Consider the following 27,366-nt stretch of genomic DNA (forward strand, 5'->3'; position numbering starts at 1 on the left):
CCTGGACATTCAAAGTCCTTTCGGTTGTCATTGTAGACCGTCTTTTCTTTTTTCCCAACCACAATCTGAATGGTAACCATAGAATAGCGCGAATTTCACGACTGCGGAGCTGTGCTTTGGTTGTTGCGTCCTTTCTTGCCGAGTAGCACATCTACGTGCGGGGCAGGCTGCAGATTTTAGCTGCTAAATGACGCGCGTCTACGCTTGCAGAGAAAGTGACCGTCTTGGAATCGTCGCTCCCCATTCTCGGGGACTCCAGTCATGCCGAGGCGTCGGTGTTGCCTCTGCCGTCCTGGGAACACACCCTGTTCCTTGCCGCCTGGCATTCAGACGATGTTGGGCGTTTCATATATGGGAGGTGGTAAAAGCTCGCTTCAGACACGAGTTTCTGAGTCCAAAAAGATAGTTTTAAGAAATGCTCACAATTTTGCCTAAATGTAATAGGTACAGCATCTCGGCGCCAGTTTGGCATAGCAACCACATCACCGCAACATAGCAGCCAAGGCAATAACTAGTTGCGAGCCTTTTTTAAAGGCCAACCGCTTTGCGAATTCGCACCTTTATTTGCGCACTGAAACTCTTGAGCTTTCATAAACCTGTATTTTCGCTTACAACTGGTGGATCCAGAAAGGAGTCCTTTCCTGTCGCCCCCACCCCACCCTCCTTACCCCACCCTACATATGCCGTGACGGCAATCCTGACGCATGACAGAGTCGTGGTATTCATGCTATGCAGCAAAGTACGCTGCACAGGGAAATAAGTAAACCCCCTCCTCTCCCCCCCCCCCCCCCACCCCACTCACATCAACGCTGCACCACATAGGCCCTTGTTCTTGTGCCAGGGATGTGTGCTCAAGAATGTGAAATGTGAAATACACACTCCTACAGAGTACATTTGTTACGTAACCTTTTGGTGCAACAAACCTCCAAGAAAGATGCCTAAATTCTGGTCTAAAGAACAAACTTGCCTATTTCTGTGTCCTCACTTCTCAGCTAGCAATCACCGAGATAAGCTCAGAATTGTCAGTTCTCCTTACCATTTTGTTGTTGCACAATGAGCCTCTTTTTCTTTATCATTCAGAGCACCAGTAATTTTGCTGGACCCAATACCATCAAGCAACAAGCCCCAAATCACTCCTACTTTCCAGCGTCGACATCCTGACGTGCTGCTGTAGCAGGGCTGAGAGAACTTGTTTGTCAGCCGATCCTCCGTGTACATTTAACACTATCACTTAGGCAAAACGGAAGGCAGTCTGGACACACTGACAATAGTAGCGATGACAGTTCTCGTTAATTGTATAGATTTGGCCATGCAAATATCCAAGAACAAAGCTTCACAGGAAGTTCTTTATTCACATGGCTAAGAAATGAAGCCCGGGTGAAGATGCCTGTTAAAGAACCCACAGCTGCACCAGTAACAGGTCCACTTACAAAGATGCATTGCTATGTCTAGGCTCGTCCTGGTACAAGAAGACTTCTTAAGTTCCCATACCAGGTCGCCGTGAGGACATGGATTTTGATGCCGTCTACTCAGCTTCGTTAATTTTTTTTTATCAGTACAGACGAACTATGTACACTGCTCTAAAACAGCCAGAGATCGAACTTTGCAAATTCCAAGAACTTTCACATTGCCACAACAGCCCCAGTACAGGAAAACGCATTGACATCCTTGACCTCAAACTGATGTAGCAGTGCTGGAGTTTCTCTTTTAAATTTCAATCTTCAGTTCTGCTCTTGTGGCACATTCGACTGGTCACTTTCGAGCGCTCGCACAATGCCATTTACATTCAGCTGAGAGAAATTCTTGTTCAGAGCGTTGCACTCCAGCGCAGAGTGCTTCAGAGGAGCTCTCACGTTTGAGCTGGGAGCCCAACCGAGATCCGGCACAATCCTAATCACATGGCTCTTCTGGTTGCTCTGAGAGCAGCTGAACATTTGGCTCAGGGCAAGCTTCCTCTTGCTCCAACCTCGAGAGAGCTCTGCATCGCTGCAAGCTGTGTTGGAGCGCTGTAGGAACCAGTTGAATGTTCCGTTAGCAAATTGTACAACCCCTTACTGCAAAATTAATCAAGGGAGAGCTTTTAAAGAACACTTTATCAGTCTAATGTTTTTCTTTTATAGTGTCCTTTTAAGGTCTTAAATGCAAGTCAAGTGTTCCCTTTCACAGTGGCCCCACCGTAATTAAGTTGATTTTAAATGTCAAAAGACAAGCAACACACACTGTGGAGATGGTATGGAGTCACAATGCTGGCTCCATGAGAGCTAAGCCAATGTGACGGCTACATGCATATGCACATTATGAACATTCAACATGTTGTGTCCCACTCAGCAGAAGCTGTTTCAACATTCAGCAGCAATGCCATTTTGATACAACCAGTACCTAAGGCCACTTGAACATGCATTGCGCAACTTCACCAGACATCCTATATATACACTATGTACACACTTAAATAGAAAGCCGGGGCTACTTCTTCCGGAACTTCCGCTGGGGCACTGGTTTCTGTGGGTTTTGCTCAATGGGTTTGTGGATGGCGTCCCAAAGGGCCTTGGCTTGGGCTGCGTTCCCCATTGCCGATGACAACTCTTCTTCTGAAGCCTTAAACATGTCTGCAAGACTTGTGAATTTGCGCATCAGTGCGGTGTAGTTCTTCAAGCCGACCCCAGGCAGATGAAGCAAGAAATCCTGGAAACAAATGTAAATAGCTTTAGGCATTGTAGCTGGTATTGCAGTCAAAAGCTTTTTTTGGTGGAAAAGCAAGTTAGGCTGTACCATACCAGACACGAACTATAATACTGATTGACTAATTGATTGCAAACAATGTTCAAAAGCTACTGAACATACAAGCTATGAGAGGTGCCATTGTGTGGAAGGCTTCTGATTAGTATTGACCACTTGGAATACTGTAAGAACTGGAATATAGGTTGACCCCTGGTTTTGAGATGAAGAAAACTGATAAAAAGAAATATTCTATGCAGTTAACTACAGAACATGCAATTTATTAAATCAATGCACTTGTTCATCATCAGACACAAAACCACATGTGAACTGGCAGGATTCTCGTCCGGGGATGGCCACTAGTCACTTATGACATCTCCTAGCACGTCAGCGGTGATGCCCAAGGCATCTGTTATGCAGGAACATGCAAATGTGGTACTGTCATCAGGCCAGGGCTGACAACATGGAAAGTGAGCATTTCCCTACCAGACGACTGAAATTTCCCTATTTCTGCCGAAATTTCCTTCACTTGCCCAAATAATAATGTATACTAAATATTCTCGGTTTTCTTCATCACTTCCACTTTTATGATGAGAAACATAAATATATAACCTTTACGCCTCAGATAAATTTTGCAAAAATTATTTCTTCTGGCCAAAATTGTGGCCAAAGCAAATCTGGCGAGGTGAAGTGTTACCTGGAGATCCAGACTAATAAATGAAACCCCATTTTTGGCTTAGATAAAATGTGCCCCATCAGAACATGGTACTCCTTTAATAACTTTATTAGCACTTTTTGCACATTTTGTTTTAGGTTGACTACTATAGTAAAAAGTACTAATAAAGTTATCAAAGCAGTACCACGTTCTGATTAGGTGCATTTTATCTAAGCCATAGATGGGGTTTCCCTTGTTAGTGCAATACGCTCCTTTCTTGCATGCCAACATTTTTGCAGAAAAACGTTCGAGTGCTCTAGTGTTACCAGATGAACGCCCCACAAACTGCCATACAGCTGGAGGGAATAATGCAAACGTAGCTATAGCCTCTTATATTCGATGTTATCTCAGGAAAAAAAAAAAGTACATTACCTACAATATTCCAGCTAAATACGGAGTATGAAATTTCCCTCGAACTGGCAAGATTTCCGTTATTCCTACATAAACCAGAAGAATTACCTAAATGTGGGAAATTTTCCTCAAGTTAGCAGCCCTGCATTGGGCAATGAGTGGCACGCAATGAGCGATTACTGCAGATGACTACAGACATCCTCGAGACACTTGCACGCCGGCCGTGCAAATCCAAAGCTAGTCTAGTGGCGGGTCGCTTGAAACTACGAGACAGATGTACATCTACAAAAGGCATCGGGAACAAAAGGTCGCCGTACGGTGTGTCGCAAAGATGGTGGCTGTCAACAACTTTGTTGCAATCCCGTCCACTTGTTTTCATTTGTGAGACGGTTTAGCGGCTTTCCAAGTTTTGTGTGACTGCTTCAAATAGATCTGTGTCCATTCAGCACCAAGCTGTAACTTTAGCCGCCAACGGCCAATGAAGCAGTGCCGATTAAGCCTGATGGCCAAGGCAGTGTGACTGTGATGAAAATTCACCGCTGGCCGATGCAAGCTGTCGCACGCTGAGCTACGGGCCATTGCAGAATGTTTGCCGGTCATACGTTCATATTGCCGCTCATAGGTTTGCCGCTCATAGGTTCAATTGACGGCTATACTATATCCAACGCAACCTGCATGCTTATCGCTGGCTAATCAACCCGACCTTCGCACATGCTTTCGCACTTGACGAGACACGCACTGCTTGTATTTGCAGTTCTGTTGGTCAACATTGCATTATCATTTCAAATAGACGTGTCAACCCAAAACTTTGTACCGGCAAGGCAGACATATCCAACGCAGTGCCATTCTGCTAAGCGCCGTGTTCGGCCACTGTGTGTGCGATTCTCGCATAGAGCCAATGTCAAGAAGCGCTCGCAGTGACGATGCCCACTATTGCGTCAGCCGGAATGACCCGTTTGTGCTGCGTTCAGCGCTTCTTTTGCCCTGAGACAATATTAAATGCTCACTTGAGTGGCATCGAGCAAATTATAAGTCTAACCAACCAGAAAATCTATCTGTCTATGTACCTATGCATATATTTACCTACATATCTACCTATCACTTTAAGCCGCAAATGCAGCAGCATACAAACGGCAGCAGTGCTGCATACCTGTGGAGCAGGGTTGTACTTGTCACTTGACTTGCCGCTGTCCTGAAGCTCCTTTTCCGTCACTGCTTGTGCCTCTGCCACAGTCGGTTCCTCCTTCCCGTGCTGGCAAAAGAAACACAAGGACCTCAACAGTCAGTCATATTTATTTGCATGTGTATCCCTGATCAATCAATCACCTTTGGGGGCACTTTCACTTTCATTTGATGTATTGTCCAGCGCAATGTCTCACGCTGTACCTGGCCATCCCCCCTATGCACTCCAGAACTATGCAACATCAAATTAGCAATAATAGGAGGTGTTCCATTGAATTCATCACATGCGCTTGTGCCGACCGAGCAAATCGACTAAAGTGGCATAACTGAATGGGTCTGATCAAGAACATGACCCCTTTCCTGGTAGTAGTTTGCCTCCTTGCACCTTACAGCGTACCATGCAACTTTACAGCTTGCAGCTGGAATATGTGTACAAGACCACACTGCAAGCGAGATGAATAAAGTAATGTGTAGCACAAATATCATCGCAATGGAGCATGAAGCGAAGTGGAAAGTAAAATGCAAATCTGGTTACATTTTACTATGTAAGGAAGCAAATTATTCTCTGCCTAGCGGCTAGTTCATGTGCTGAAACTGCATGCCAGTTTGAGAACAATTTAAGAAGAAAGGAACATATCATGTAGTTGTTCCAGCACATGATTTGATGTATCTTGAATCTGTAGTCCCTTATCCACACTGAGTTCAGTAAAAAAAATGCACAAGTTCCAATTTTCTTTTTTTTTTTTTGCCATCAATCTTGTAACAACCTTTATATCTTTATATCATCTTTCGTGTCATACTTTCTTCTACTAATGCTATGGACACATAAACCTGAGCACCCAGTTTTATAGCCTATCCATCACATACTGATGATAGGCACATTTTATCTCTAAGGATTTCTTTGTAACGGCAAAGATATGTATTAACCATTTCGCTGTCACGCACGTACCGGTACGTCTTCGCGCTTCCCCCCCACAGTGTCACTGATGTACCGGTACATTCTCTATCGTTCATTCAAAATTTCATGCCTGAGCGCAAAGCTGGCGCTCCTGGACTGGCCATGCCATCTGTTGACTCTTTCTACAAGTTCGTATTTTCGCCTCGACCTGTGTCTGTACATGTATTGAAGAGTACGGTGCAACTGCCATTCGCCCCTCTCTCTTTGCTGAGTGGCGTGGTGGCTCCGCATTCGCTGTATCATGCGTCGCGCGCGTGTGGTTATGGGTTCAAGGGTTGTTCTGCCATCTCCGCTGGTTTGAAGGTTTTTATTTTTCTTCTGTTGGTGTGTCTGCTACAGCACGTCAAGTTCAGAGGCACGCGCCGTTTCCTCTCCGAAAAGAGTGACTCGATTGCTGCTTTCGCTCTCCCGCCGCACCCTCGCTTCCGACTTGCAGCAGTAAACGTAAAGCCCTTCGAACTTTGTTTTAGCCTTTTTCCATCTCCCTCTGTCTTCTTGATCACGCAACTCCCATTTCTCTCCGTTGTGGGGGCGACTGAAAGCGCATCCTCCCTGCGCGCAGTTACTTTCGGGTGGCTGAGCGCGCGGACCTTTGTCTGCTCATTGGAGCGGTGGCTCAATTCCGATTCAGAATACGAGCCCAGCTCGGATTCGGACTCGGACAGTCTCATGCGAGGAAGAGGCAAGTTCCACATCGTCAGATTCGGATGTTGAACGGATGTTATAGTCAGGCTGATGATGATGATGATGTTTACTAACATCAGCTGCAGAACACTGAAATGTGCATATTGCATTGACTATGTTGTTTGTATACCAATAATAATCAAAAATAAATTGCTATGTTCATTCCCTGTTATGCTCGTTCCCTGAAACCAAGCCGACACTGGGGGGGCGTCACGGCCAGAAAGGTCCGACAGCGAAAGGGTTAAAAGGTCACTAAAGTGGACAAATGGAAGCTGAAGAAAGCAGTTCCTTGCAAGCAGAAATTATTGACGTATGAATCTTTGGTGTACTCAGGTTTTAGACAATCCAATTCAGTTTTCAACTTTCAGCTAAATCAAGCATACTGATCAGTTAGGCCCACCATGTAATGCCACCACAAAGTACACATGTTCGATGCATGTGGGAAGTCCCTTTTCACAGACTTCCTTCCATAATTGAGGAGGAAATGAATCCTAGTGTGGGAATTAAGAACCCCTTGTTCTCTCACCTTCAGAATGTCAAAGATCTCGGCTGTGGCATACGGGCTTTGACACCAGAGCAGACGCAGGCGCGGGAAGTGCATCGTCAGCAGGATCAGTTTCGAGACGAAATTTTGTGAGGTCGACTCCGACGACGGCAAGTGCTTGCCCTGCAGTCAAAGGATGCAGCATTGTCAGCCTTCCTTCCCGTGGTGCAAGCAATATACAATATGCTTTGTTTTCATTTAAAGCCTTCACTCTCAATGCATTAACTGTGGTACACATAAAGACACACCACTGTTACATGGAGAGTGCAAAGTGTGCTTTACAGTGCACCTGTTTTAGCTAATAATGATGACAATGAATTGAGTATAAGAAGTATTCCTGCAATGTCATGGACATCATATTACAATCCCATTCACAGCTTCCCCACCACAGCTGGAGCTATACCGTAAATAAGCCCATCAAATAGATGCGCAGCTTTTTATTGAGGTAGTAAGGCTTCAACGCAGTTATTGCAATGACCTTATTGTATATAATGCACACATGAAATCCTGCAAGATGTTCTTGTAAAACAGCAAAGAGCCAAGCAAAAGAGCCATTTCTTTGACGAACCTACCAGTGGTCATCAAGTAAGCATTTATAACAATACGATAAAGCTCCAGCTAACTCACCTGGAGGCAGAAAGGCTGATTCTGATTGAACTCTATAAGAAGCACGGGACGCTTGTAGTAACGACACATTGCCTGCGCTTGGTTATACAGACGCCCGTTGTTCAGGGACCCGATAAGATCATTGAGGCTCTTGCGTTCAACGCAGATCTCCGGTGTCAAAATGTAATCACCAACCTAAAACGAAATGGTAAGGCAATGTTGATACCAAATCAATATGGCTTAATAATACCTGTGTACAAGCACTCAAATGTGCTGCGCAAAAACTTTCACAAAAGCTTCCACAAGAACTTCCACATGCCCAATGAAGGAGTGTCAAGGAATATACTCTCAACATTCTTAACATTCGCTATGAAAGCACGTTTTGAAATCCCGATTCCTGTGTGTCATGACCCACCAATGAGTCGCATCACTTTGGCTTGTTGTGATTGACCAGTGAGACACTGAGGAACCGTACTCCTTTGAGACTTTCTCAAGCTCCAGAAAGATGCTGCCACGATGTGTCCCATCAAGGCTGTAACGAGATTCTTCTCCCCCCTCTGTTAATTTCTAGCAAAGATGTAGCTTGCGCGCTACAGGAAAGCCTTACACAACTGCACTGGGAGAATAATGACCATAACCCACCCATGAGCCACATCGCAGTGATCGTGTTAAAGTGCTGACTTCCGCATAAACTAAGCAAGCAGGCTAGTAGCTTAAGTTCCTGAATGCACTCTGCACTGCTTTTGTTAAATAAACAAATGCAGTCATATTCCTGCTAACTGCACCTATTGTAGCAGCCAAGTTTTGCAAAGTATCGACTGCGATATCGCTTCTTAAGAAATTGCTCTTAAAACATATGCAAAGAAACAAGGTGAAAAACGTGCAGCATTGCAAACATTCTTGCACCTTAATGTCATAAGGGTCCAATGCTGAACCGGTTTAGGAAGCCTGCAGCAGGTGACAGTGCTGCCAATGTTGTCATGACTTGGCTTTTTAAAGAAGGCTGACATGGGGGACTTTAGCTATTGTTCGTAACTGCCTTTAAAATACATATTTCTATACATCATACATATGGCGCAAACAAGAGTTTGCAATGTTACACAAGGAACGAGATATCTCTGAAAGATGGCTAATTCTTCAGTAATGCTGTGAAAATTTGTGGGTACTAGAAAAACTGGATCCACTTCTCTGTGCCTCTATGCCTTCAAGATTAACACATACCACATCTTTTTTTTTTATTTCACGAAACAAAAGAAAAAAATACTGTTAAGCCTTGCAAAACGCAGCACACTTTTTTTTTTGTGTGTGTGTGTGGGGCGGGGGAGGTGTACCTCACAATAACAACGTAGCCTAATCTGCCGGTCTACATTGAGGTTCAAGCAGTGCCACAGTATGCCTGCTACTACTGACAACATACAGTTTCCATGGTTATCCCCTCGCCTCAAAAACCTTGCAGGGAATGATGCACTATAGAAGATGGCATGTAAAGCAGATGACGGTAATCAATTTTCTCATTAGGTGCATCATTTTTCATGGCCTATGGTATGGGTGAGTTTCACAGATTAATGAAATAAACATGAGGAACAGACGTTTATTCATTTGGTAACACACAACTACTTACGGTCGCACTCAATTATGGCGGGAAGTTTACACGGGGAATGAGCTTTCGCTTTAAGTATCTTCAATGCAGAATACTACATCTTTTGACTAGTTTTAAGGCACAGTTGTAGGTTCGATATAATGAAGTTAGTAAAATCAACAATTTGCTTCTTCATATTGAAATTTCGTTACATTGAAATTTGACTTTTTATGCAAATGAGTACAGTCGCCTACAAATTTTTCTTACATGGACGGGGCCACAATATTTTTGAATTATTGGGCAATTGGAAAAGCAAGCTTGCATGAGAAAAAGGAGTCTGCAACAAAAGATACGGTTTCATGCCGTGTCAATGATATCTTCATATCAATAGTACGAAGCGAAGCCTGCCACGCTTTCGCGTCTACTCCACCTACACAGCTAGTAGTGTCGCCGGTAGTGGGATGGCACTATCATGAAAAGCTGCGAAAGCGAGGAGTTAATAGTTCCCCTGCCTCTCGCTTCAACGCGTCTCTGAAAGCCGAGATTATGCAATCTGCAGTACCAAACGTGCAGGAAGCAGCACACGCCGTCAAGGCGTGATGCCACGCCGTCAAGGCATGGCCACACTTTGCACATGCAGCAGGTTATCTCTAAAACATGGTGCACGGCCACTTGCAATTCAACCATTTCACCGTCTGCGGAAGCTTTCAATTACTTTCTCGGTATTCTTTTGTGGCACTAGTCAAATTTAGTTATAATATTGAAATAGTGTGTAAACACACTTCATTGTTATTGAGGTTCCAAATACACGGTGCTCTATGGACAAGAAGTTACAAATAGTTAAATACTTTGTTATATCGAGAATTTCATTGCGGGGAAGTTTTTTTATATCAAGGGTTAAATGTACATCTGAATCAATTTAAGACTTTTCAGTGTGTGCAAGGAAGCCACGAACAAATTCATGCAGATTGCTGCTGCAGAAGCAGAAGCAGTCCTGCATTACCTCTATGGTGACTGGCTGAACACTGATTCCTCGCCTGTGAATGAGAGAAGGCAGCTCGCTGCGGAACTCTCGCAAATCCACAATGACCTAGAAGAGAAAACAAGAACACCTGAGAAACACACACACATAAAACTGCATCACAATACGCTCACAATTTCCAGGCAACTGGCGGGCAGAATTTTTTGTTCCGCAAGCAACAATATCTCGAATCATGTCCCTGTCACCACCAGCTGTGTTCCTACACTTCCTCACATGATGCAGTAATCGGCGCGTTGCTTTCTTGTGGCATAATACTACATCCCTCTCAGTAGCTATCCGCACTCTGCTTGGAACTAGTGAACAACACACTGCTAGATTCTTGGCTGTGAAGAACCCCCTAGAGGTTCGAGTAGATTTAGATCAGGCCGACCTCTTTGCTTTTAGTTATATAAACCTCCTTTCTCAATTTCTCAGCAGGGATTCACGAGCTGTGGCTTGTGCAAAGAAGTGTGCACAGTAGCCAGGTGAAGCACATACCGTAATATACCGTGGAAGCGCCCAGTTTCGCACCAGCACCTAGTATTAACACTTCCAAAACTGCAGAATTCTCAAAATTATATGTTAAACGTCCATCCCCGCCAAAATTCCTGCATCATCAGCAGATATATTCACTCCACTGCAGTCGCTACGAGACCACCATGAACAATGACAGGGATATTCACTTCCTTGCAGTGGAAAGGGAAAGACCGATGGGGGTGAAGACAATGCGGAGTGACAACGAACAGTCCTTGAAAGAAAAGCTATTAGCCGCAGGGCTTTTGCGAGACGCATCTTGATAAAGCGTGCACGAAGTCGCTGCTCACGCAGGTCTATTCAATTTGCGTGAGGATCAGCGACGAATGCATTGACCTCCTATTCTGCACCAACTCGGAAGAATCGTTCGCTGTGTTCGGTGACGATGAGTAAGGCACCAGTTTATCCCATCATTTACCATTTGAAAATAAGCATGCTTTCTTCGATTCCGTAGCCACCGTAGCTCTGCCTCAAAGTTTCATGTTGGCCGGCACCTCGGTTTTTACTGCTTCGACCGGACAAGCACCCATATCCAGAATAACCCAATTTTCAGTGAAAGTAGGGTGGGAACTTCCACGGTATTTTACGGTATGTGACATTTCATTTGAGACTGGTCTTAAGACATGCTACAGGGGAACACACAACCGTGGCTCACTCTTTCAAAACTGTTTTTTCAGCGAAAGAATGCTTTATTATTAAAAGAAAAAATTGACGCTGAACTTTCACTTATTCGAATTTCGCACCTAAACTATAGTAAAGTCAGTCTTGCATCAATGATATGATGGTATCTTCGTGTACCAGGGATTCTTTCATGCAAGAAAAGTCCAGAAAAGTATCAAAGAACTATGGCAATAGCAAGAGACTCCGAAGGGTCTAGAGACCACAATAAAAACATGACTACCAGGAAACACTTCAGATATTAAAAACCCAAGGGCATCACCAAACACTCCTATCCTTTGTGCAATGCTAGTTGTGTGACTTTCCAACCCGCTGCAGAAACCTACCCTACGGGATGTTGACACGGGGACAACTGCTCCACCCGCCTTCCGTGAGCTGGCTGGCTCATTTGACTTTCCAACGTCATCCACCAGATCAGGGTGGTACTCTCCCTTTCCATCTTGCTCCTCTGGTATCACCATTATCTGCAAAGTCAAGTCGCATCACGGTGTTCAATGTCGCAAAGCAATGCACAAGCTATAAGAGACACCATTGTAAGGGGCCTCAGGTTAATTTCGGCCACCTGAGGTTTTCTGTTGTGCACCTAAATATACGTACATGAGCGTTTTTGTGTTCGACCCCATCAGAACATGGGCACTGTGGTTGGGAATCGAACCTTTGACCTCATCCTCAAGCAGCAGAACACCACAGCCACTGAGCTAAACTACTGTAATTTTCTAAACCACAGTCATAACCCCCCTTACCAAGCAAAACATCAATTTCGCAACACAAGAAGGCCGGAGACACTGCTTACCCCAGCAAAAGTTTGCAGAGCACACAAATGCCACGGCTTACCTATCCACACTGCATGATTAACAGACATTTAAATGAAAGTGTGCAGGCCCTTCTCGTGTAAGACTCAAAGCAATGACATGTAGAACTTATTCCTCATGAGCCAACATTTATGAGTGTCTGCCTTATCATTTCATAACTTGGTAGTGTTTAGAATTTTCTTGTCTAGCCCTCGTTCACGGGCAAAGCAAGATGAACGCAAGGTGAACATCTGCTGTATGTGCTGGAACAGAACAGTTTGTACGACTCACAGAGTACTCAGGTGTGAGAACTCAGGGCTGCTCCAGACCACAGTCTCTAGGAAGAGACTTCCTTCACACTACAAAGGATCATGGGGAAATTAAGGCATACACATCCAAAGGGGGAAGTTATTTTCGGCCTAGAAGGATAGAGTGAGTTACTGAAAAGAGAGAAGCATGTGGGATTTCTGGTGCAAAAATACAGTGAGAATTTTCAACTGATGGACGGCTGTACTACCGATTATAAGCTTAAAAACCATGTCCTTCATTAGTACCTGCATTTCCACAGTGATAATTTTAAGCCCTCAGCTGCTTCCCATTATCTAGGCACACACTTCGCTGGCTGTACCCTGAGCAACGGAAGCTTACGCACTTACACTTTTTTCTTTGATGAGAAATTCGAAGGCATCCTTCTCACGGCGAAGAGAAGTGAGGTAACGTTGCTCATCTATGGAGTCCTCATACATGAGGAAGTACACGCGTAGCACTTCCTTCGCTCTGGTGGCCTGGTACATCTGCAATGAACAAGTATGTCTTTAATACACATGCTTATATATACTTCTTCTTCCTCAACCTTAGTCCCATATGACTACGAGGCTCCAAAAATTTCATACATACATGCTTATTTGCATGCTACCAATGACAAGGCTGACATCTCAAAGGGGCACTTTTTTTTAATTGCATCATGCCCTCACATCTCGAAGGCCACCACAACCAGGAATTAAAACTTACAATCTTGCAGTCCATACTATCTTATCATGGCTAAGTGTTACCGTGTTATTCTTGAACATTTCTTTAAATCGCCAGTTCAGTAACACCCATCAGCACTACTTCACAAAAAAACTTGATTAGAGATATGTGTTTCTAGAAGCAACTCCTCAACAAAGAGAGTGCCAAGGAACATGACTAAAACCACACCTGCCAAACTGTGAACATAGAATTTGTAAAATTCTGTGGCAGCAAGGAAGGGAAACAGAGATTTCATGCACTATTTTGTTTTCTTTAGCACATTTTGGACACAAACATGACTGTTTCTAGATCAACGTGACCTTCTCAGCAACTTAGCAGTTGCCATGATTTTTGCAAAGTGGAGTGCAGAAGCGTTGCAGAAAAAGGAGATCGGGAGAGGAAAGACACTCCTTTCCATAATGCTTCTGCGCTATCCTTTGCAAAAACCATGTCAAACCAACTAGCCCAACAGCTTGCTATTCTATAGCAGTTGCTAATTTCACCTACTTCAAAAACTTGTTTGCATAAACTTGCTTGAAGCAAGTACCCATATTGCATCTTTTCACCACCACAAAACTTGCAATAGAAGGTATGGCAACCGACATGCGATACATTCGCGCAGACAGAAATAATTTTTTGTAAAACTTGATGCAATGTTCGTAACATCGTAAAGTGAGCCCAAATTCGTCAAGCTTACGAAAACTTCAGGAGTTGGCAGGTATGATAAAATGCACCATCTCATTGGAGTAGTAGAGAACAATGATGAACCGTCAAACTGCTTCTTACTGTTTCCCACTGCTCTAACTCACCTCAATTTCTCTCACCGTCGCAATATTGACATCGTAGAGGATGATGTACTTTGGCTCAACAGAGTGAAGCAACTGCTGCAGAGCGAATTCTGGAGACTTCAGTGGGTGGAAAATCGTGTTGGGAAAGGCGGGTGGCGATTCCATTCCCTCCGTCTCTGTTTCTGTCATGTCAGATCCTTCCTTTATGATGCAAAAAATGGCAAAACAAAATGTTGTGCAACCTTACAAGGTTTGAGGCGTTTCCATGCAATGGCTAATAACTCAGCAGCAGCTCACATCATGAATGGCCTGTGTGGCATTCAGAGAGCTTTCATTTATATTAATACTGTCAAAGGAGTGATGAGAATTTTCTTTTTCAATCTGTACTACAGCAACAATTTTTGCACATACTAAATCCGTGCAAGGTATGCTATGCCATATGTACAGTTGACGTCGAAAGTTTATGGAGCACGGTATCTGAGGAGAAGCAGAATAACTCCAGAGTCTGGCCACACAACCTGGATTTCTGTTTTGCTATCAGCACAAATCTATGCAACCAATATTGCATTGCATTGTTTTACTTGCTGCAAGCTAAAACTGGGCTGAAAGTAGGCTTTCTTGTGGAACCACATGCCAAAAACAATTGGTGCCAATGTTAACGGACTACAGTTACAAATATTACGTGCAGCAACACACAGTGGGTTGTCAACATAAAAAAAAAATATGAATAAGGTTTCTCACCCAGAATAAACATACAGAGCAGATATACGTGCTAACACTACTCGAATCAATAACAGGTCTACATAACGGCTATTAAATGGTGACAAAGTATTGAATGCACCTACTGGTGTGTCAATCATAAGAAGACGGTTTTTAAGAAATCTGACACCTTTAAATGCAATTTTCTTAGAGACTCTATCTTGGCACAAAACACCCACTAAAGGCTATTGACAAATTGTGAAAATATAATGATCACACTGGCATCACAGTCAATCATAAGAACACTGTTTTCAAGAAATGTGACATCTTCTGCAACTTCCTTGGTGACTCTGGCCCACTGCTAGATTTTCAACAGTGTAATCTATCACTCTGGCTATATTTTGAACTTCACTGATTCATCTGGAGCAGGGTTGCTTTTTCTCCTTTTTCGTGTGTCCCATGGTCGGCAATTTGCTTTTCAGATAATTTTGGGTCAATTTACCCCACAGTCGATAATCTCACAAATGGCACAATTTCAAACTTCGCTGTACATTATCTCTCTTGACACACCATGAGGCACAAATTCAACTGCAAGTTCTAAAATACATGAGCTAAAGGAAATTAGATACCAACTGCGATTCATAATTTCCGCTGTGATACAACATGGAGCACTTTGTCTTTTTCTGGCAGGTTTGGATATCTGAACTCCAAGTGTGATGCAAGCAATCACTCATGCACTGAGGTAGCTGCTCCAGATCGACCAATAGTTTCATGTGTGCAGAAGCTGTGCACATGCGTGGCACACCACTCATCTTGAACAATTATAGCCTTGCATATGCAAAAGTTTGAATCAATGCTACTGCAGCCAAGTTTTTCCAAGACAAGCCAAAAGTCAGATCCATGCTTTCGTTAGGTCTGCATATTGTGCCTTTGCACTAGCTTCACGTGCAATCACTCTGCGGTTTAAGCCACAGGATGCCTCACAGAATTCTTCATTATTGCTGTCTCCTATCAGTGTTCTTGTGAAATGAAATCAACGCCCGTTTGGAAAAACTGAGCAGCAGTTTGAAGCCCGTCAAATATATAGGGCACACAAAACAAGCGCCTAAATTTAGCATGCATCCATAAAACATGAAGAGGTTTTCTACGCGGTGCACTTGGGCAGTTTGAGCCCAAAAGATGTTTACACACGCAGAGCTCCTACTCGTGTGAGACTAAAACTGTAATGAAATTTGTCATTAGGTGTCGCCGCACAAATATTGTAGCATGGCAGAAGTACCTTGCCACACCTATGCTTTCAAGACAGAAACAAGACTGGCCCCTCGGGCAATACCATTTCTGAGTCTTGATTTCCTTTCCTTTTCTCTTCACTCAGTCCATGTGATGAGTTCTTTGTCTTCTTCCTTCGCTTTCCAGGCCCTTCGTGGTCGTCGTCGTCACCGCGGCCCAGGGGTGGAAGCTCCACGCCGTCCTTGTCCCCAACAGCTTTGCGGTAGAGGTTGTAGAGTACAGAATCGGCACCAGAGCAAAGGTACTGTAAAATAAAAAGAAAATTTTAGCGTAAATCAAATTCCTTCACTGTAAGAAGTAACGAAGTTTACACTGAGCATAAAGCACTTTGAACTGGCAATGCACAAAAAATTTTGAAATTCTGTAAAGCATAGGAAGTGAATAAGTACTGAAATTTTGGGGTGTGCGAATATGCGAAAAGTTCCAATATTGTCGAATATCATATTTTTCAAATTCGTATGCGATTTCAAAAATAAATATTCAGAAATGTTTGAATATACAGTTCGATACAAATATTTGAATCAAATCGAATGTATTGCTGGCTGTGCGGGAGAAAACACGGTTAATCTAAGAATATTGTGGCGACTTCGGGCTAAATTTTCCGATTTCGTGCTGCTAGCAAAATTTCGCCTGTGGAGCACGCTTGGCCACTAAACGTCTAAACATTGCGGCAAAGCCAGCCTCAGTAGCAAGGGGCACACGGGTTTGCGAACAGAGAGTATGCAATTTTTTTTTTAATTTTTTTTCAGAGCCGCCCCCAATTTTGAGCTTATTACTTGACACAAAGCGCGATAAGTGACCACTAGCACACGATCAAATGCCTTTGAATTTACGGGCATTTATTACGGTATAATAAGGCAAAGGCTGGCAAGGACAGCTAGTGGGAATTACTAAATTTTCCAAATTAACATGAGCCAAATACACAATGTTTAAGTATACCGGCTTACTAGTCTATTCTTTAACATTGTAAATGCAGTTGCTATGTTCCAGCATAACAAACCAACCCAACTTACCAATAAATTCATGTGCATATCATTATTCAATATAGAGATAAAGCTAAGTATTCATGTTCGATTCGCATTCGAAAACATGGATATTCATACACCCCCAACTGAAATTACAACTAAATGAGCAAGACACGCATGAATTAAAATTTTAATTAAGTTACGAGGTTGGACGTCTCATAACAAGACATCTGGCTATGAGAGATACTGTAGCTGAGGGCTCTAGATGAATTTCAGACACCCGGGGTTTGTTAACGTGCACCTAAATCTATGTTCCCGGGTATTTTTACATTTTGATGCCATCAGAATATGGCCACAGCGGCCGGGAACTGAACCCACAACTTTGAGCTCAGCAGCGGAATGCCACAGACATTGTGAGCCATCACATTGAACTGATGTTAACACATATGTCTTGGCTGTTGGCTGAATTATTTTTGTGCACAGAAAAAAAAATTAAATATGAAAGATTGATCTGAGTACCAACTTTGAAGTCTCACAACTTTTGTTCTTGGGTAGACAGAGTGATAAGTAAAGTTGGGCTTATTAAATTCTATGAACCATGTGGACGTCATCAGCACCCTGCTTAACGAAATATGAAGAACTGATGTCTTGCAAATCTTTTCAGATAATTAAGCAATGAAAACTTGTGCAAAATTAGAACCACACAAAATAAATTAAAAGACCTTATATTAAAGATAAGCACCTAAAGCTGCATATTTACAAGTTTTCAGCCCTCTAACTCAAGGAACAAAGATTTGAAAAGAAAAAAGAAAAGATGTATGACCCATTAATTAAAAGGACCGATATTTGCAGTACTATACATATTATCAACTAAGGGCAGTGAATATTTAAGTACACACAACATGGTATAGTTCCTTAAAGATGAACACCAAAGGACTTTGGAAAGAGAGAGAGACAAAACTTTATTTCAATCAAGACTCCATTTTCAGAGTGTCCTCCTCGGAAAGCACTGTCATGTAAATTGGAAAGGTATGTGGATAGGGCTCAACACTTTCAGCCTTTCTTACCAAACAAAACAAGACGGCACACACAACGGCACAATGTAAAAGAAAGATACACAGACAGCACAATCATAAATCACCAATTACCAAGCTCAATCTGCCACTTAAACAGTTTTTACTCCTTAACGCCCATTAAAAATAAGCGTAAGAAGACCTAGAAAGTCTATTTGTATTATTAGAATATTCGCTTGATATGTGCAGAAGGTATGCAAACTACTCAACTCTTCAACTATACTGTTCAACAGCATGAACATCTGGTGCAGTGAAACAATTAACCTTGCCAAAACAACGAACCTGAGTAGGTTCCCTCATGCACAATTTGCTGTCCAAGCTAGTGTTTTGCATTCGTTTTATCCAGACTGTCGCAGTACCCTGGTGCACAATTTCACAAAAAGAAACAAGCACAAATAGCCCAAACAAAATAAGTTATGCAGTGGAAACTGCTGAATTGAAACTAAATGTGTCAAAACACATCTGCTACGTCATTACCGCAATAGTATATTACCATAGCAATTCCAAACTCAACAGCTTTTCGAGGAGCAGCTAAGAAGCATTTAATAAACGTGAGCTGTGGTGACTCAAGAAGCTGCCAATAATGACAACAGAAAACTTGCCTCTGAGAGCTGACCACACGTCCGGTCATCCTCGGCCACAATCAAAACAGTGTTGAGGTCTCCGCGCTCCTTGTTCTCTTGTCTTGTCTCGGCCAAGATTTCAGAGAGCGCAGCCCATTTCGGGCTGTGCTCTGGTTGGAAAGATGGGTCCACTGCAACCAGTCACTCAGTGTCCATGTTTACTTCTTCAATACTATGCAAGACCATTGCTGAACAAAGGAATCCTAAACACGAAGCCAACGTTTCTACAAGGGGACTTAGCTTTTTCATGGAAATAACTGCTTTCCTTGGCAGCTTCTTTCGAGGTTTCTCCCGAGGCTTCCAAAGTTCAGCCACTGTTATACCAGTGTCACATGGCCACTTTCGATCGCAGTCAAGCCCTATCTGGATCGAGTTCCTTGATCATGATCAACAATGATCGCTGTCACACAGTGCAATGGAAAGAGCTTGGGTGAGCTCAAGTGCACCAGATCTTGTTAGTGGATCCAAAGCACTTATTAAATTTGTCTAATATGCTGTAAAAATTGTAATGTAAAGTTCCTTTCATTTTTAAGAAAATATTATTTTGTTTAATATTGTAGGTAAGGCTATTATTGTCTGCTGATCATCTGCAACTCTCAGAACTACACGGCCGTCAGCCTACAATCACAATCAAGGAGCGCGATCGCGATGCATGGATCGCAATTATCTGTATCCAGATCAAGTAAGATCCCGATCGAAAGCGACCATGTAGCAGCACTCAATCCCAATCTAGCTCAGTCTGGGTCAGGCCTAATCGCAATCAAAAGTGAACATGACACACTTCGTCTCCATCTTCCTCAGAACCTCCGCCTTCTTTAAAAGGCCCCTCGCCAAGCACTATCTGAAAGTTTGGTTATACAGTGGAACTTCTATAAAATGCCATCATGCCATCTAGGGGTAATTTTACTGCAAGAATTTTTCAAACAGGTTTATTGTTGGAGGAGATCGGAGGAATTAAAATGTTGCATCCCCATTCTGTCACGGGGGCAATCTTCATTGCCAACATGGACACTCTCTCCCTCTGCCTTGACTAGCATCTACATACAAGCAAAATTCCTTCCCTGTCTTCTCCCATACCGAAGCTGAGGAACCGCATCACGTTCACATCAAAAGCACTGACTCCTTTTTATTCCTCCTTTCCTTCATTTCTCGCAGCACAGCTCATTTACAATGGCAGTTTATGCAGTCTGCCTTGAACGATTTACAAAAGTCACATGTTATAATTGGTGACATCGCAGGCAGCAGATCTTACGTAGAGGCGTTTATAGCACATGACCTCGATTCTCCAGCAGGAAGCTAAGTCCTCGAGAGGAAGAGCAGCCGGGCTTTTTATTTTAATTTGAGCTGTTCACACACAGCAGGGCAGTCTGATACTTTGCAGACGTGATTCTCAGTGCACAATCTCTGCACTGTGCCTGTCTGTCTGCAATTCCCAAACCTGGTGAGGTTTTAATTGCCTCATGTTGTCTCATGTTGCTGTCGTCCCCAGTGTGACGTTGCCAAATGCCTCATTTCTAAGTCAACGATAAGCCCTCAAGTGCCAGCTATAAGTTCATTCTTTCAAGCGTAAGAACTCGCTTTCAGTTTTTCTTAGCAAAGACAGAAAAAAAAAAGGCCCTAAGGCTCACCTTTTTTGTCGGTACTTTTCGACTTTTGGTCATCCTTGCGTGGCCGCTTTTCCGAGCCATATACTCTGGCCTTTGCTTGCTGCAATGTTAAGAAACAGTGCACATAGATTTATGCAACACGATGACAATAACGCTCCCCTGTCTGTGTCTGTATTCAAGGTTTGCAGAGAATCACATCAACCTTGGGATACTAAAACAGCGCGAATGATGGGAAACCAGACACAGAAGGAGACAGACACAGCACTGTGTCATTGTTTTTGCCAAGGCAGTGCATGCAATGCACTTCAAATGAATTCTCCATAGTACTTCAGATATGTTAAGAAAGTCACACTTTATGTAAGACGCGAGTCCTAGACTGGCTGCCAAATTGCATGACATGTGTCTGCTGTAAACCAGCTAGCCTGCATCACAGCTTTGTTTAACAAAGTAAAAATGTCATAATACTTCCAGGTCGACACAAGTCAGCAGACCGTAAGTGATAAGAACCTCTAGGAGACTTCCAACAATGTTCACATTATCCATCTGCATAATCCTCATGTGGCATGAATCAGTACTGAACACGGTGATGTTACATGGCATATGCTGCCACCGTACGCTAACAAACACGTATTTAGGTTTTTCCTCATCTATTCGATGTTTTTGGCATCTCCCCCACTTCCTCCTGCATTCAAGAATTCACAGCACAATTGCCAATTCTACAGCTTCTATATAGGAGACCCTTGTTGTAAGAAGCGTAGTTTCAAGCAGCAATACAGCCGTGTTAATATATGTAGCATTTACAAGGGGACACTAAATGACATACATATGTAAAAACAAAGATATCATATGGGAACAACTGATTTCTGTTGATGATACCTCTTCTTCCTTTCGTTTTCAATATCACCACTCAAGTTATAGTGCTGTGAGAGAATGTAACATCCAAACAAAAAATAACTAAATTAAGACATTGACTGATGGGATACTACATTCCATGTCAACACATTAGGCTATGAAATATGCTATAACTAGAGGCTCAGGACTAAGTTTGACCATCCTATGTGCACCTAAATATAAGTTTCTGAGCATTCTTGCATTGCGCCCTCATCAGAATGTGACTGCCGTCGATGGGGATAAATGAAGAAAGCACGATGTGACTTACAACATACAATGTCTCTGCTGCATCCAAGAAAAGCCAGTCAGACACTTGCGTCGTGGCTGCGGCACTGTCACTGAAAATCACAAACACACGAAAATCAAAATAAATAGAAGCATATCGACCAGCATGAAAGCTGCACCTTATCAAAAAATGTGCGTGCGTTTTTTTTTTTTCCATCTCAATGGATAACTGTCGACACAGTATAACTACACTACTACAATGCTTGAATTTCGTGGCAGTTGAAGAAACAACAAAATATTCTTTAATGCAACCAATTTAAAAGTGCAGTGCAGTTTCGGGCATGAAGAAAGAAGCAGGCTGCATCACGGGAACCAAACGTGGCGGTTGTCACGTGACACACCATCGATGTGCCCATCAGCGAGCTCAACGTAGTGGGCCCTAAGGTTGCACTGTGATCATGTTGCCACAGTTTCATGCAAAACAAATAATGCAAGATAGCACACTATAAAAGTATTAGGTTTTCAATGACAACTGTTAAACAATGCACAAAATACAGCAAACTGTAATTAAAAGCAAAATTACATAGTAGATGGTAAGTGCTTGACAAATGCAATGAACAAGTTGCTAATTGTAACTGCCTTCATAAAAGCAGCAAAAGGTTCTACTCACTGTACTGATTTGACAAGGCTGTAGAATGTCACACAGTCATGTTGTGTCAAATACCTGCAAATATTTCAGTTTCAATGTAAAAGGTCACAAAGCCTCCTTCGTGCCATTGTGGCAATGAATTGCAAACACACTTCGAACGCGAGGTAGTTGGGGCATTTCAGGTTGTTTCGGCAGCATAAGTTCAGGCAGGGACAGGCAGAGACAATCCAGTTGAATTCTGAGCAGTAGACTAATCATGTACCCCTCCGAGCTTGACGATTCTCAGCCTCAGTTTATTACTATGTGTAGCTCACATTTGTCGTCAATCGGCATTCCCGTGTTCCTTCATATTGAACCTTAGTTTTTAGCATTTCCTTCAGCTTTACTACTTCACATTTGCCATTGTTGGATGCCCTCTAAATTTCATGCTCCCAATGCTAGCGCTTTGCTCCTCTTATGAAGACTCTCCTAACGTGCTTCCGCCTGCCATTGTTTCAATCTTCACAGCTCCTTTTCTACATCTGCCACGGTTACCTGCTTCACACATTATGCAGCCTGCCCAACACCATTTCACCGCAATCCTAACTAGAATATTACCCACCGCATTCAACCTCTAACCCTTGCTACACTTTTTTCTATCTCTTAACAATAAGCCCATCATTTTCCTTTCCATGGTTCAAAGTGTAGTCCTTGGCTTCCTTACAAGCTTGCTCAGTAACCTCCATGGTCAGGTTTGTACAACTCGCACCATAAAAAACAGCACAGTTAGATAAATGTCTGCGCATGTTCTCAGTTGATGCTAAGCGCAGCCAAAGTCCTTGCCAAAGTTAGCAGTGCAGATTTACGAGCTGCTAACTCACAGTAGCAGCGTGCGGAGAGTCTTGATGTCAGAAACCAGGCGCTTCGTTTTCGGGCCAATCTGATGCCAGACAGGATCAAGTTGAAACTTGATTATCTTTTCAAACGACCTTGCAATGGTGTTCTCCACAGTCATGTCTTCCATTTCAAGCTGCAAAAAACACAGCATACAAGCGAAACAGGTTGATTTGCATAATGGTAGATGTTTGGAGACAATGCGATCAAAACATACCCAATGTTCATACTTGACTTAAAGCACCATGTCACGGCTAAATTTTACAACCTTCTTAAACTTTTTTGGGCTTTGGAGCGCACTTGCGCAATGATGCACTTTGCTTTTGATCTGCGTTGACTGATAAATAGGCACGTTTTTCTGAGAATAAACTTTAGCTTGAAGTAGCGCTCATGCTGTCTGGCCTTCCTTCTTAGGTCCTCATATTTTGTGCTTCAAGTCAAGTATGAATTCTTACAAACTCGTCCAAACTTCAGTTCTTGTATACCCAACATTTCTGGTGTCTCCCACGTGCATAAGAACAATAGCCTCAGAAATCCGAAAAAATTCTACATAAAACGATGTAAAGTGCCTTTACAGAAATGTTGTTATAACAAAGTCGCATCTCACATGAAAATATCTTCAGTGCAACCAATATTCATTGTAAGCGTATACATCTATATCGGCCAAAAAATTATCTTAGATTTACTTCATTACAGCCAATAATTGTGTTGTATACGTGTTGATTTATTGAGGTTCAACTGTATAAAGTAACAGCAACGACTAGATAAGCTATACTGCACAGAACAGTGTCACGTAGAATTCTGAGTGCTATATTTTTTGCTTAGTTTTAGAACACTCCATTCTCACACATTATTATTACTTCCAGCACAGAAATTGAAAAATTGCAGCAATCTACAGGAAGCATTTTCTACACCATGATTTTGATACCTCAGATCAGAAAACTTAAGTGCAGTGAGCAATAACATCACAAAGTACATGCACTATCATTACAACTCTAGCAAAACTAACAGTTGTAGCGCACAGCACTTATAAGTTGCATATACAATGGCTCTGGCCACAAAGCTTTGAGATGCAACACATTTGACAGCATGAGCACTCTATCATTTCCACACAGAGCACTCAACAATGGCATCTTGCTGGCTTCCCAAGACAAAAACAAGGCATCTTAGCAAAAAAAATTTTAAAAAGTTTACATATTTGCAAACTTTTTCAAAAGTCATGCTTAATGGTTAGCTGTAACATTTCAACAGTTGTGTGCGTATGAAAAAACAACTCACGCCTATGCGAGTAAAAGGACAAGGTCTTTGAACATCTATGAGACTCTTTCTTTTACAAATTTAGACACTTTATGTGCAGTGGACTGATTTCAAGAAATGGACTAAAGCAGCTCGTATGCATACCGTACCGAAGGATTGCATTTCTTTATTTCTCGGACACAGCTGGCAATAATATCCAGAATAGCCATCTGGATAATGTTCATTGCAGGAGTCATGCCAACACGGATCTCCACAACTTCTGGCTGCGTAGGTGGAAACAAAAAGGAACCTTTTGTCGCAGTTCACTGTGTAGAGCTCGTGCAGTCCTCAAACATGCACTAAGTCAGACTCACATTTGACAGAAGATCAACTGGCAGTAAACAAAAGCAGGATGCACACCCCTCATTCATAGCATAAATCAGAACAACAATCCCCATGGAAAATTTTACGCTAAGGCACACAAATTTAGGTACGCAACGAAAAAGGTCGTATGAGAAAGGGGTCGTGTGCATTCATGAACAAGTAGAGACATCAAAATTTTGATTGCATCACGCATCTTGGAACACTGCATATGAAGCTACTGGTTATGAATTGCAATAAAGAATACAGAAAAGCACGTTATTTATTTCAGCAAGTTTTTTTTCCTCTACAATATAGCCTACTTTGCTGTCAAACTGAAAGCACTGCGACAGAGTTGACTGGATAGACAAACATGATGTGTACATAACCAGTTGTTCCGGCACAATCCCCAGCTGGCAAAAATGTGCACATTTTTGCTAAAGGAATAGAAATAAGCTTTAAATTGTTCTCTGTTTCCAACATTAGGCCATAGCTACACCTCTTCTTATTGTCACTTATTGGCAGGTCTACTATACTTATATCATTAGCTTAAGTGGCATCATACCAGGCACGTGCTTTCTAGGAATTGATATTAAAGCCATCATACAACTGAAAACTTTTCCAACATAAAAGTGTACTGCACTTGGCAATTTCATGTTACACTCTGCTGCATTACATTCACTATACTAAGATAAAGCAACAAAACCTAATTTTTATCAAAAAGCATTCAAATGTTGTATAAAATAAAACACCTTTCTCTTCTCTAGGGATGCAATAACGTCAGCTTGGAACCTTGGCCAAAGAAACAACTTCTTGACAAAGAGATTCCTCATCATGCGTTGCACTTGTGAGAAGCCATGGGTGAATGCCATGGCACTGTCTGAGAGTCCCTTCACAAATCCTTTCTGCAAAGCAACAAAGTTTACAAATGCTTCAAATTCAGGAAGCATTGTGCAAGCCATCCAGAATGAGCCACCACACATCCACATTTTAATAATTCCTAGAGGAGATAAAGCACGTATTAAAACACTGAATGAAGCCACAAGAAAACCAACTTAATTCTGTGGGCAAATCAGTTATGTTCGAAGGGGTCTCTTGCGAATAGCAAATGTGCCGTCCAACTATCTGCCAACACAGTGCGAAAAAGGGAAACAAGAAATCCTTGAAGAAGCAAGAACAGGGAACCCAATGTATTCCTGCATTTAAAGAGACTCCCTGAGATTTGCTTTCATTACATCCACTGTAGACAGGTGGGCGAAAATCTTTCCTGCGTGACAGCCTTGAAGCAGAATTACGGAGATTCCCAGAACCTATTTACACATTGACAACCATACGATATCAACAGACAACGAAAACCAGTCTTGGCTTTATTGTGAGTTGGCATTATATCATTGTCACTAACAAAAAAATCGAGCCCTTCGGTCCCTCCGATTCTTCTCACTCATCTGTATACATAGACAGAAAAGTATTATGCAACATTTGGTGCTAGAGCAAAAGACAGTAAGGCTAAATATTCATGCCCACAATAAGCACATACAACAGATACGCTTTCTTTTCAAAGAAACACATACTTTGTTTTTCTGTCGATACAGCCTTAAAATGAAGGCTTCCTGACACGATTCCAGCGTCCTGAAATAGTTTTGTAAAAAATATTCAATGAACTCGCATTATTGAACCCTAATGTGAGAGCAGTACCAATAAAATTAACACGCAATACTCACTTGTGAGCTCGATATACTATGATGCCTGTGATGAGGTCGATGGGGACTCGCTCCATAAGCATATCGACAACAAGAATCCGTGACGTCACGAAAAGGACACCTCCAGCTAAGTACACATCAGTCCTGCAGACAAAACATCGTTTATTTCACTTTGGTATCGAGAGGTCTCATCTACTCGGCTCTAAGAACCGTTCACTGGTTGCTATTAAGAACGTAAGATCATTATTGTGAAGACGAGATGTTTCTGCTTACCTCTCCTTTGTGCCGCAGTCAGCAGTTATCGATTTTGGGAGCGGGTTTACATTGTCCGCTTGAAGTTGGCTGATAAAAAATTCCTGAAAAAAATGAAAGCGGAATAAATTTTACAGCAATCTGCTAGCTGGTGTCTGCTCATTGCGGTTATGTGCTAACATGAAGCGCAATCGACGTTAACACTTACCAAGACGATGTTCACTGGCAACCTAACTTTCGCAAAAATAAAGAAACGCAGGCACTTACCTCTTCTTCGGCTGTCGTTCCCAATACTAAAACAAGATTTCCGGGGTCGTTGTGAACCTTCATCAAACTTAACAGCAACCGTTCTATACCAAGGCCCCTGCGTAAACAATGGCAATATGTCATTACACTAAAGCCACAGCAGCGCAAAACTTGAGCGTTCACCGTTCGTTGCAAAACGCATAGCAGGCAAGGAACATGACAGAAAGTGACAGCTTACTTAGCTAATATAACAAGACCGTCTTCGTTGTGAAGGTCCAAGAACATTTGAGTTTCAAACTCGAGTAGAGACATCGTGTCAGAGAACAAATTCACTACCAGTGCACGGAAGAAGCAAGTTACTTAAATTGTGATCGCAGCATTTAGTAGCTTCCTGATCACTAAATTAAGCGTACAAACACCGGCGCTACAGCATGTCTGCACAGGAGCGACAGACGCTCAGGACGGCGCCATGTTGGTCCAGAAGCCAAGTCAAGCCGCCAAGCCAGCTATTTGCTTAAGCCAA

The 27,366-nt window shown here is 42.6% G+C and overlaps 1 protein-coding gene across 1 annotated transcript; it reads right to left on the reverse strand.

Moving 5' to 3' along the window:
* Positions 1 to 1,332: 1,332 nt before the first annotated feature.
* On the reverse strand, positions 1,333 to 27,314 carry mei-9 (DNA repair endonuclease XPF mei-9). The gene is made up of 21 exons (XM_050185768.3): positions 27,082 to 27,314; positions 26,865 to 26,961; positions 26,619 to 26,701; positions 26,367 to 26,489; positions 26,217 to 26,274; positions 25,398 to 25,550; positions 24,456 to 24,569; positions 23,037 to 23,185; positions 22,198 to 22,251; positions 21,571 to 21,640; positions 20,433 to 20,511; positions 18,784 to 18,935; positions 16,187 to 16,387; positions 14,176 to 14,355; positions 13,015 to 13,152; positions 11,894 to 12,031; positions 10,338 to 10,424; positions 7,777 to 7,950; positions 7,132 to 7,272; positions 4,932 to 5,033; positions 1,333 to 2,682 (listed from the first exon to the last, which is right to left on the reverse strand). The coding sequence occupies exons 1-21, from the start codon at positions 27,153 to 27,155 to the stop codon at positions 2,464 to 2,466; spliced, it is 2,586 nt and encodes an 861-aa protein (XP_050041725.2). The 5' UTR covers positions 27,156 to 27,314; the 3' UTR covers positions 1,333 to 2,463.
* Between the last annotated feature and the right edge of the window lie 52 nt (positions 27,315 to 27,366).

The sequence above is a fragment of the Dermacentor andersoni genome, chromosome 11, assembly GCF_023375885.2.
Source record: "Dermacentor andersoni chromosome 11, qqDerAnde1_hic_scaffold, whole genome shotgun sequence".
Taxonomy (NCBI): Eukaryota; Metazoa; Arthropoda; class Arachnida; order Ixodida; family Ixodidae; genus Dermacentor; species Dermacentor andersoni.

Coding starts and splice junctions, on each gene's coding strand:
- mei-9 (XM_050185768.3), bottom strand. CDS start 27,155: ATGTCTCTACTCGAGTTTGAAACTCAAATGTTCTTGGACCTTCACAAC. Junction 26,490..26,618: donor GACTGCGGCACAAAGGAGAG/GTAAGCAGAAAC, acceptor TTTTGTCTGCAG/GACTGATGTGTACTTAGCTG. Junction 14,356..16,186: donor GAAATCAAGACTCAGAAATG/GTATTGCCCGAG, acceptor TGCATCATAAAG/GAAGGATCTGACATGACAGA.